The sequence below is a fragment of the Micromesistius poutassou genome (genome assembly GCF_964030765.1).
Source record: "Micromesistius poutassou genome assembly, chromosome: 1".
Lineage (NCBI taxonomy): Eukaryota > Metazoa > Chordata > Actinopteri > Gadiformes > Gadidae > Micromesistius > Micromesistius poutassou.
In genome coordinates, this window is record NC_140271.1 from 6,388,679 (window position 1) to 6,401,178 (window position 12,500).

The 12,500-nt window shown below is 49.0% G+C and overlaps 1 protein-coding gene across 3 annotated transcripts in view; it reads left to right on the plus strand.

Annotated features, from left to right (window-relative positions):
- LOC311387250 (neuronal-specific septin-3-like) overlaps positions 1-12,500 on the plus strand; it is a 24,648-nt gene that overhangs the window by 4,537 nt on the left and 7,611 nt on the right. The window contains exons 1-4 of one of the 3 annotated variants that reach the window (XM_084488730.1): positions 2,818-3,207; positions 6,512-6,943; positions 8,878-9,006; positions 12,274-12,355. In XM_084488730.1, the coding sequence (XP_084344856.1) occupies positions 3,198-3,207; positions 6,512-6,943; positions 8,878-9,006; positions 12,274-12,355 (653 nt within the window). In that variant the 5' untranslated portion in view covers positions 2,818-3,197. Of the gene's footprint in view, positions 1-2,817; positions 3,208-6,511; positions 6,944-8,877; positions 9,007-12,273; positions 12,356-12,500 lie in introns of those variants that run through there. The other 2 variants (XM_084488732.1, XM_084488731.1) reach the window with 2 other exon arrangements.

The following is a 12,500-nucleotide window of genomic DNA, read 5'->3' on the forward strand; positions in this document are numbered from 1 at the left end:
GACTCTACAGGGTCCAGGTCTACAGGGTTCAGACTCTACAGGGTCCAGGTCTACAGGGTTCAGACTCTACAGGGTTCAGACTCTACAGGGTTCAGACTCTACAGGGTCCAGGTCCCTGCTGGTTTCACACCACAGAGGATCTGAAGGTTCTGCCTCGGAGACGCTGCAGGTATAGATCTAGATATAGATCTATACCTGCAGGTATAGATCTAGATAGAGTAGATCTAGATAGAGTAGAGATAAATGAATTCCATGCACCAGTTATTCCTCTACTTTGACCACTGTATCTCTCCATCTACATTCCTCACCACTGTGTGTGTGTGTGTGTGTGTGTGTGTGTGTGTGTGTGTTCTTGTCTTGGCATTGTGTGTGTGTGTGTGTGTGTGTGTGTGTGTGTGTGTGTGTGTGTGTGTGTGTGTGTGTGTGTGTGTGTGTGTGTGTGTGTGTGTGTGTGTGTGTGTGTGTGTGTGTGTGTGTGTGAGAGAGATAGAGAGTGACAGAGAGAGGTGAGTGAGAGTAATGAACTGAGATCAGGAGGGCTGCAGTAATCGTCCACACCACTAGAGGGAGCCACACATCTTCTCATGGTCAATAGCTCTGAAGAGAGGATAGATCTGACCCCCAGGTGAAGGGTTCAAACCATCCACCTGTAGGCACCCTTGAGCAACACACCTAGCCTCTGTTCATGAGAGAGAGAGAGAGAGAGACAGAGAGAGAGAGGCAGAGAGAGAGAGAGGAAAGGGAGGGTGAGAGAGACAGAGAGAGAGGCAGAGAGAGGCAGAGAGAGAGAGAGAGAGAGACAGAGAGAGAGAGGGATAGAGAGAGGCAGAGAGAGAGAGAGGTGAGGAGGTGGAGCTTCTTCCTCGTCTCCTGAACATGTTCCCTCTCGCTCTGAGTCACATTCCTCCCTGCTAAGGGGGGGGGGGGGGGGGTTGAGGCCCTGTCCACATGGGTGAAAACGATCCGTTTTCCTTTGATGCGTTTCAGGAATATCTCCGTAAAGATGGACTCGTGTGAAAACGCATCGAGCTGTAGAAACGCTGTAGTACATATTCAAGACCACTGTGTGGCGCTGGTGCTCCACAAAAAAAGTGGAGCGCGTCAAACCTGCGAGCATGAAGCCTGCGGCTGTATACAAACATACAGTCGAGGAGGAGAAAGCAGCTGTTAAACCTTTTAGATTGAGCAGAAATACTTTTTAATGTACAGTTAGTAATTAAATTGACCAATGGGCTGTATTAAAAGCTACAAAAATACAACACAACTCTCACGTCCCCAGCTGGTGGGGGGGCGATGACGTCATCGTTTGCGTTTGAGGCGTCCACACAAATCCGAACACGAAACCGCATCGGTCCGTTTTATCTGAATCCACCCTCAGAGGTGGTTTCAGAAAAGTGTGTTTTCGGGCACCGGATCCTCCGGATCCGTCTGGACGGTCGGCCGAACGTTCCAGACTTAACCCTAACCCTAACCGAACGCACCAGACTTAACCCTAACCCTAACCCAACGCACCAGACTTAACGCTAACCAAACACACCAGACTTAACCCTAACCCTAACCCAACGCACCAGACTTAACCCTAACCCAACGCACCAGACTTAACCCTAACCCAACGAACCAGACTTCTGCGGTTTCACCAAAAGATCGTCTCTGTGTGGACGGGGTCTGAGTAGGGGGGAGGGCCCTCACTGAACCAGCTCTATGTCTGTAGGTCTGGGTGGGGCCCTCCAGGCTGATGGTTCTCTTCATGCTCATTCACCCTGCTGGTCCCTCTGTGGCCCCTCCCCTCTGAGCACATGTACAGGTGAGCCTGCTTCCCAAATAAGGAAAGAAAGCAAAGAAATTATCATATTTATAGAGAAATATGTAGAAATATATATAAGTATTAGGTTGATAATCTAACCAGGAAACTGTTGGCAGGAAATGATCATCCTGCACACACACACACACACACACACACAGAAGCACACAGATGCACACGCACACACAGACGCACACACACACACACACACACACACAGACACAAACACACAGAGTGACACAAAAATGTGTTTTTTTGTGTCATTTATGACTCATCAGTGGCTAACACTTCATGCGGACACGCCTCTATTACCACACACACACACACACACACACACTCTGAGTTTGATCTGTCACTTCTCCAGGCTCTGGGCAGCAGGTAGGAGACCAGCGCTCGCTTCCTCTTTAGGGCTGAGGACAGGTCTGTGCTCAGGTCTGTGATGCTATTAGTGCTCTGGTTAGCTCCTTGGTTAGCTCCTTGGTTAGCATGGTGCTGTTAGCTTGTGGCTAAATGCAACAAGTCAGAAAGAAATAGAAAAATAAAAGAAGGTTTGAACTCCTGAAGAGGATGAAGGGCTGAAGGGCTGCTAATCGCCACGCCAAAGACACACGCACACACACGCACGCTGACACACACACACACACACACACACACACACACACACACACACACACAGACACACACCCACCACCACCAACACCACCTTCAGCACCACCACCTCCACCAACACTACCACCACCTTCACCACCTCCACCAACACCACCATCACTTCCACCGTCACCACCATCACCACCACCTCCACCAACACCACATGCTGCAAGAGCGACCGCAACTCCACTCTGTGTAAATGACTACAGCTGCGTCACCGAGGAGGGAGGGAGGGAGGGAGGGGCAGTAGGAAAGAAAGGGGGGTAGTCCTTTCTGCTGCAGGGGGATTAGAGCTGGAAGCTCCTTGGAACTATTTACATGTGAATGGCCTTGTGGGACCGCATCACACTCACTCTCTCGCTCTCTCTCGCTCTCTCGCTCTCTCGCTCTCTCTCGCTCTCTCTTGCTCTCTCTCTATCTCTCTGTCTCTGTCTCCCAGTGTGTGTCCCTCTCTCTTTCTCTTGGGTTCCCTCTCAATCACATTCACACTTTAGACACACATACAGACGCACAGGAGGGAGAGAGGAGAGAGAGAGAGAGAGCATACACTGCTATAAAGGACAGAACAGAAAGTGGGAGAGAGAGAGAGAGAGAGGCAGACTGTTAGCCCCGTCTGCTACAACAGCGAGAATAAGAGAAACTGAGAAGTGGAGTTGGACTGGTTTCTACTTGACGCTGGTTTCTACTTGACGCTGGTCCCCTGAGAGCTTCAGTGTTTCCTAAGCAGCAGAGAACTCAGGGTTCGTGAATGAGAGACGGTAGGAATTCCTATTTTCTTCCTTTTTTATGGACCAAACCAAACCCCCCCCTCCGACCCAGATACCCCACACTGCTCGGCGGGCCGCGGGAGGGTCCCCTCTAACAATGGGGTGTGGAATGGTCCGGGCTTTGAGGGGGAGGGTCTCAGCAGCTCTACAGTTGGCTGGGGAGAGCGTTCTGCCCGGTGGACGTTTGTGTTCCCTACTGCGAGTCCTACTAGTGTGTGTGTGTGTGTGTGTGTGTGTGTGTGTGTGTGTGTGCGTGTGTGTGTGTGTGTGTGCATGTATGTATGTATGTATGTATGTATGTATGTATGTATGTATGTATGTGTGTATGTATGTGTGTGTGTGTGTGTGTGTGTGTGTGTGTGTGTGTGTGTGCGTATGTGTATGTATGTATGTATGTATGTATGTATGTATGTATGTATGTATGTATGTATGTATGTATGTATGTATGTATGTGTGTGTGTGTGTGTGTGTGTGTGTGTGTGTGTGTGTGTGTGTGTGTGTGTGTGTGTGTGTGCGTGCTCCATGCTCTCTCTGACACTAAGATGGCAGCGTCTCAGCGTGGTTGTGTTGTTGTGTCACATGCTGTTCAGGTCATTCTACTTCCCCCTGCAGAACAGGAAGTCAGATCAGACTCTCTGCTTCTTCTCTAAAGCAGTCATCAGATCCTCTGGCAGACTCTCCTTCCTATTTAGATTTTTATATATATATATATATATATATATATATATATATGTGTGTGTGTGTGTGTTGTGTGTAGGCGAGGTGTTAGTGTGTGTAGGAGAGGAGTTAGTAGGAGTGTTCAGAACAAGGTGAGGACCAGAGGTGAAGACATGAGACCAGTACTTCATCATCTCACATATATATCCACATATATATATTTGGGAATATATATTAAAATGTCAATATGACAACGCAGAAATGTCAAAACAACAGCCAGGGTGAGACATAATGTATAAAAAAAACGTCTTGAGTCTTGAGTACAGCAGGTAGTATATAAAATAGTATATATTAATATACTAATAAAGATATACTAAAATTTATGTTCAGATGTATGAAACATCTCCTGCACGATGCTGGAGGAATTAAAAACGAGACGTTCTGCTGAGGTTCTGGGTTAGGGTTAGGGTTAGGAGTTCGATAAGGGTTAGGAGTTCGATAAGGGTTAGGGTTAGGAGTTCGATAAGGGTTAGGGTTAGGAGTTCGATAAGGGTTAGGGTTAGGAGTTCGATAAGGGTTAGGGTTAGGAGTTTGATAAGGGTTAGGGTTAGGAGTTCGATAAGGGTTAGGTTTAGGAGTTTGATTTGGGTTAGGGTTAGGGATAGGTTTAGGAGTTCGATAAGGAGTTCTTCCTGCTGTGTCTCAGAGAGACTTTTGAACCATGTTCCAGAGTGGAGTTTTCTGAGGCGGCCTGCAGATCCAGGTAGGTCTCTGAGTCCTGATGTGGATCCAACATGGTCCCAGGACTGGGACCAGCCTCAGTGGAAGAAAATGACTGTTGTCTCCCAAAGAGGGCTCTGTCTGTACTGTATTAGTCCATTTGCATCAACTATGTTCAAAGTTTGGTCCCTTTCCTTTAAACAACAATCCTCAACTTACACTCTAAACCGCATAGAGAGAAGAACACTTGAATAATACTTCTGAGCTTATACTTGATCTAATCTTGATCTTTCAGATTTATTGATGGATGTCATAATATCAGAACCTCATTCTGATCACCATTCCATAGAATGGTGATCTGGCGAGCTGGTTCTATGGAACCAGCTCGCCATAGGCTGGCCCGACACGAGTCCTACTGCAACCAATCACTGGAGAGATGCATCCCTCTCACTCTCGCGCCCTCGCCCTCGCCCATTCTCTCACTTTGTTTCTCTGTGTGTCTCCATGTCTCTCGCCCTGTGTTCCGAGAGGACCGGTGGCTTGACGAGGATTAGTGGTGATCTGGAGGTGGAAGGGCAGGATATTTATAGCTCATTAAATTATGTGGGCTAGCGATGGCCAATAGGCTCTGCCAGTGTTGGACAGCAGCTTTCTCTCTCGTGTCCTACAGAGATTCATCTGAAGTCTTCATACTGCTGCTGGTGGCTGTGCTCCTACATGTGTTTGTACACTTTGTGTGTGTGCATGTGTGTGTCTGTGTGTGCAGCATTTTGTTCTCAGGGGAACAGCAGCCAACCAATCCTCTTTGAGCTGGCGGGCAGACACACGCAAATGTACATTTGACTTCAGATGTTGGTTCACACCTGTTGGTTCATATACACACCTGTATGTACCTGTTCAAACAGACACCTGTTGGTGCGCACACACACACCTGTATGTACCTGTTCAAACAGACACCTGTTGGTGCACACACACACACACCTGTATGTACCTGTTCAAACAGACACCTGTTGGTGCACACACACACACACCTGTATGTACCTGTTCAAACAGACACCTGTTGGTGCACACACACACACCTGTATGTACCTGTTCAAACAGACACCTGCTGGTTCAAACAGACACCTGCTGGTTCAAACAGACATGTTACAGAGCCTCTTTATTCACAAAAACAGTTTTTGATATAGTGGAAGATCAAATATATTCCGTTACAAGTAGATGAAGTAGAAAGAAGCTTCCATAAATAGAAAATAGAAAATATAACATGTTAAAATATAAGTCTAATATTATAGGAATTATTTTGAGCAAGAATGAGACAGAAGAGAGAGCGAGACATAGTGATGTTATATCTCATATATCATGCTTCTCTTGCTCTTTAAGGACCTGGTCGGTTCCTTTGAGGCCCCTGTGGACACTGTGTGGTCTATTTCAAGATGTGAATCTGATTTTTGTTCCCTGAGCCCTCGCTTCTGAAGTTAGCATTATGGCATTATATAGCATTTAGCTTTATGTCTCAGTGTCCCGCCACTCCCTAAGCTGTTGCTTGGTTTGGTCCAACCCTGTAAGTCGATACAAACGGCCTTCTTCCAACAGAACCAATGACACACTGGTGGCCGTCACTGAGCAGCCCTCGTCCTGAGAGAGAGGAGGGTTCTTGTGTTTCGTCTCCATCTCATCTCCACACACGTCAACATAACCTCATTCCTGTAATCGCGACCGCTCGGGCCCATAGCGTTCAGGAGCATCTCATACAACGTGAGGCTCTTGCTTATTGTCATAAGGAGTTTGACTGTTCAGCAGAGGAAGGAAAGGGAAGAGGAGACATCAGACCAGAGAGACCAGAGGAAGGAAAGGGAAGAGGAGACATCAGACCAGTCGACATGCTTTTAAAATGCACCGTTCCCCCTCCCTGTCTCAGACAGGCTGAAGGTGGAGACGACGGAGGCCCCTGCACTGATGGAGGAGAGTGAGACGACCGAGAAGACGCTCACCACCGCACCTTCAGCAGAGGCGGAGGAGCAGGAAGTACAACAGCGAGGAGAGACGGCGGCGCAGCCGGGGGGCGGAGCCCTCCCCCCGCAGGAGCCTCCCCCCCGAGAGGAGGAGCAGGAGGAGCAGGGCCGCTTTCCGGACGCCAGGATGGAGGTGCAGAAGGAGGCGGTGGCCGCAGGGGAAGGCGGGGTTGACGGGCGGACTGGGACAGAGACGAGGGGGCCCCCCTCCGGAGGCCCCCAGGGGGCCGTCCTCAGGGGCCCCGACCTCTTCGGCTACGTGGGCATCGAGGCCGTGCTCGACCAGATGCGCCGCAAGACCATGAAGGCCGGCTTTGAGTTCAACATCATGGTGGTCGGTGAGTCGCACACTCTGACACACACACACACACACACACACACACACACACACACACACCAGCTCAACCGGGAACAGACACACAACCAGACACACACCAGCTCAACCAGGAGCAGACACACAACCAGACACACACCAGCTGACATAATGAGGGTTCCTGTCATTAAGGAAAGGGTCCCTACGGAGAAATCTAAACATCCCAAACTTACTTTACAGTTCAGGCTTTTCCCCAAAGTACACAAACACAATCCAGCAGACAGGACGACATCTGCACTAACACTAACACACACTAACACTAACACCAACACTAACACTAACACCAACACACACACTAACACTAACACCAACACCAACACCAAAACTAACACTAACACACACACTAACACTAACACTAACACCAACACACACACTAACACTAACACACACACTAACACTAACACCAACACACACACCAACACCAACACACACACTAACACTAACACACACACTAACACTAACACACACACTAACACCAACACTAACACACACACTAACACTAACACACACACAGTAACACTAACACCAACACCAACACACACACTAACACTAACACTAACACTTCACACCACATTCAACCCACTCTGCACTCTGATACTAAACCAGAGGCAGGGCATCAGCCAATCAGCACGCAGCAGCACATTGCTTCATTAAGTGATCTTCATCATATTCCCAGAGCATCAGTAGCTGATGCAAACATGTGCACGTATGCGCTCACTCTGCATAAGAGGAAGCAGTCGGTTCAAGGGAGGAAGTGGTAGTACACACACACACACACACACACACACACACACACACTCTCTCTCACTTCTTGAATTGCTTCAGAGCTAGCCAACACCCTTGGGAAAAGATATGGACCAAGAAATTACGCATTATGCCAGCATGTTGCAAATCGTTCCTCAAGCTCTCCATGTTAAGTTTTGTATGCTGCTGACCCCCCCCCCCCCCTCACAACACACACACACACACACTATGCACAAATAGGCCTAATATGATTATGACCACAACGTGGTGGTGGACTGTGAGTGTGTTGTGTGCTTGGTTCGTTGTGTCAGCCAGGGGTCACGTCTCGGCCAAGTTCTCAATGTGTGGTCTGAACGTTTGTGAATGAACGTCCTCCTCCACCAATGGGGTGCTGAGGAGACGGTAGAAACATCTGGCTGATGCCAGTCTGTGTGTTGAAGCCATGCTACATGCACACATGCTGCATCTGTGTGCGTGTGTGTGCGTCATTTGCTGTTGTACAATTCTAACATACAGAATACATTTTTGGGGTTTACATTCATTCTGTAATGAACTTTGTGAAAACAGACAAAGAAAAGAAGGGGAAAATAAATAGATAATTAAAGAAAATACCAAGGTGTAGAAATAATGACACCAATGATATACAAGCATACAGAAAGACAGACAAATAGACGATTAGTGTGTGATTAACAAACAGGGATTAACAAACAGACCAACAGATTCTCAAACACAGGCTAGACGGCTCACTGGAACACAGCAATCAACATCATCAATCATCATATTTACACATGAGACATTATATACAGCCACAGAGTAATGATAACACATGAGACATATACAGCCACAGAGTAATGATAACACATGAGACATTATATACAGCCACAGAGTAATGATAACACATGAGACATTATATACAGCCACAGAGTAATGATAACACATGAGACATTATATACAGCCACAGAGTAATGATAATGAATAGCAGTGGTAATGAAGGTGCTAATAGCTGGATAGACTCCTCTAAATAAAGGTGATAAGGAGCAGCAGCGTTATGAAGAATCATGAAGAATCAGAGCAAATGAAGCAATGAATTCAATGACTATTATGATTCGTATTCAGATTATTGTTCTTATCATAAGTCATGTGTCTCCTGTGCAGGTCAGAGCGGCCTGGGGAAGTCCACATTGGTGGACACGCTGTTCAAGTCCAAAGTTAGCCGCAAGTCCTGCTCTCCAAACTACCAGGAGAAGATCTCCAAAACAGTGCAGCTGCAGTCGGTCAGCCATGGTGAGTCAGACCCAGAGGAGCTACAGACGCTACAGACACTACAGACACTACAGGAGCTACAGACGCTACAAACACTACAGGAGCTACAGACCCTACAGACACTACATACTCTACAGACACTACAGACACTACAGACCCTACAGACACTACAGACACTACAGACACTACAGGAGCTACAGACACTACAGACACTACAGGAGCTACAGACCCTACAGACACTACAGAAGCTACAGACGCTACAGACACTACAGGAGCTACAGACGCTACAGACACTACAGAAGCTACAGATGCTACAGACACTACAGGAGCTACAGACTCTACAGACACTACAGGAGCTACAGACCCTACAGAAACTACAGACTCCACAGACACTACAGTAGCTACAGGAGCTACAGACACTACAGACGCTACAGACACTACAGGAGCTACAGGAGCTACAGACACTACAGGAGCTACAGACGCTACAGACACTACAGGAGCTACAGACGCTACAGACACTACAGACCCTACAGACACTACAGGAGCTACAGACCCTACAGACACTACAGGAGCTACAGACTCTACAGACACTAAAGGAGCTACAGACCCTACAGACACTACAGGAGCTACAGACCCTACAGACACTACAGGAGCTACAGACTCTACAGACACTACAGGAGCTACAGACCCTACAGACACTACAGACTCTACAGACACTACAGACACTACAGGAGCTACAGACTCTACAGACACTACAGGAGCTACAGACCCTACAGACACTACAGGAGCTACAGACCCTACAGACACTACAGGAGCTACAGACACTACAGGAGCTACAGACTCTACAGACACTACAGACTCTACAGACACTACAGGAGCTACAGACCCTACAGACACTACAGGAGCTACAGACCCTACAGACACTACAGACGCTACAGACACTACAGGAGCTACAGACACTACAGGAGCTACAGACACTACAGGAGCTACAGACCCTACAGACACTACAGGAGCTACAGACCCTACAGACACTACAGGAGCTACAGACGCTACAGACACTACAGACACTACAGGAGCTACAGACTCTACAGACACTACAGGAGCTACAGACACTACAGGAGCTACAGACACTACAGGAGCTACAGACGCTACAGACACTAGAGACTCTACAGAACAGCCTACAGACCTACTCAAAGACAGACCCACAGACAGACCTACAGACAGACAGACAGACCTACACACACACCAACACGTGGACCTGCAGGTCAGAAGAGGAACGCTCCTTTCACCGCTCTACAGAGAACAGCGTTCCTGCAGAACAGGACATCTGTCACCAATGTTTACTCCTGCACTCGTTCTGTTTATCTCTGAACATGTAAACTAAAGCATGAACAAAATGTAAACCGTTCAAAGATCCTTTATTATAAAACACTAATGTTCACACCTTTATGGCTCACTATGGTTACGGCACATTTCAACTCAGACTTGTGGACTGGTCTAGAACCAAATAAGCCAGTCAACTGCAGGCTCACCCCTTATGGGTTTAGTGGGAAACGTTTTACACAAAGTAAAGTGATTTGCGTATATTCAGATCCATGGAAACCAGCTTTTCCTGATGCATTCCAGACAGAGCCGTAGATCTGGTCCATATGTTTAATACCACACTACTGAAGGTCTGGGGACAGCGCCGTCTAGTGGTCAGGGTCCCAGCTGGAAGCTTGTTGGTTCTAGGCCCGATGGAAGCCGACTAACCCCAGCTGGTCCTCATGTCAGCCACTCATTTGCATCAAGTACAGTTGGCTTGTTGTTAGACAGATATGTAGACAGATGTGTGTGTGTGTGTGTGTGTGTGTGTGTGTGTGTGTGTGTGTGTGTGTGTGTGTGTGTGTGTGTGTGTGTGTGTGTCTGTGGCTCTTTGGAACAAGGTACCGAGGAGGGTGTGTGTGTGTGTGTGTGTGTGTGTGTGTGTGTGTGTGTGTGTGTGTGTGTGTGTGTGTGTGTGTGTGTGTGTGTGTGTGTGTGTGTGTGGAAGGAGGTGAAGCTAACATCCGCATTCTTTCTCTCTGTCTCCATTGTCAGCATTGTTCACATTTAGTTCACCTGTTCACTGTACTATTATGTTGTATTATTGGTTCAGTGTCTGGGACCGTGTGGTAAGAATGCGTCTCTGAAGCCCCTGGCCACTACTGAAGGGCTGATTATGGCCCCACGTTCAGCAACGACCCCGCAGACGCTTCCACGCCGTCCTGAACCTTTATGGTTCTGCGTCGGGTTTAAGTGAGCGGACCAATCACAGCCCTTGCTGCTGCGTCGCCTCGACGGAAGGTTACAATTTTTGGGAGGCGCACGTCAGACCCGTGCGGTGGACGCAAGGAGGGTCCGCACGGACGTAACGGACGTCACCCCCTGGTGCTGCGTCAACGTGGGACCATAATCAGCCCTTTAAGGCGTCTGCCTGCGTTACACACAGCATAGCCTCTCGGCCCCAGGCCCAGGGGCCCCCAGGCCGAGAAGCCCCCAGGTGGAGAGGGGCCCAGGCCGAGAGGGGCCCAGGCCGAGAGGGGCCCCCAGGCCGAGAGGGGCCCCCAGGCCCAGGGGCCCAGGCGGAGAGGGGACCTGGCTCTGATCAACACACCCCATTGCCCCTGTCCCTCAGCCCAGTGGAGACCTGGGACCAGACATTGTGGGCCGTCCCTCAAACAGCTTCTCTCTGACGTGTCTCTCTCCTGCTCAACCACAGACTGCTGTAAAGCCCACTGTGTGTGTGTGTGTGTGTGTGTGTGTGTGTGTGTGTGTGTGTGTGTGTGTGTGTGTGTGTGTGTGTGTGTGTGTGTGCGTGTGCACAGTGAGAGCAGACACATTATTACAGGTTAGGGAGCCTCTTGATGAGCAGGCTCCACAAGGTATTCTGTCACTCTTCCGCTCAGAGGAGATTCCTGTGCTTTAACCTCGGCTCCTGGACACACAGGAGTGCACTTCTGACACATTCATTCTCTGAGAGGTAGAGGGTGAGGGTAGAGGGTGAGGTAAAGGGTGAGGGAGACATCTTCACCCGTCATCTCAAAACTTGTTCCTCTGAACCTTCACCGCCATCCGCCCCCGCTGGAAGGAATAACAAACAGGAAACAGACAGAAGGCCTTGCTCACACATGCCCTCTGTTCAGCCTCCCACTCTATCAAAATAATACTAATAATGCCCAACATGTCCATGTGTGAGCAGGAGGAGCATGGTGACGTCTGATGGCTCCTCTCTAACCTCCTCTCCTTCTCTCCTCCATGTGGATCCAGTCATCGAGGAGAAGGGGGTGAGGATGAAGCTGACGGTCATCGATACGCCCGGGTTCGGAGACCAGATCAACAACGACCACTGGTGAGCCTGGGGGGGGGGGCAGGGGCCACACACCTGGGGCCAGGGGCCAGGGGCCACACACCTGGTCATACTGCCCAGCACACAGGGGCCACACAGCCCTAGGACAGGGGCCACACAGCACCAGGCCAGTGGAGCAGGGGCCAAA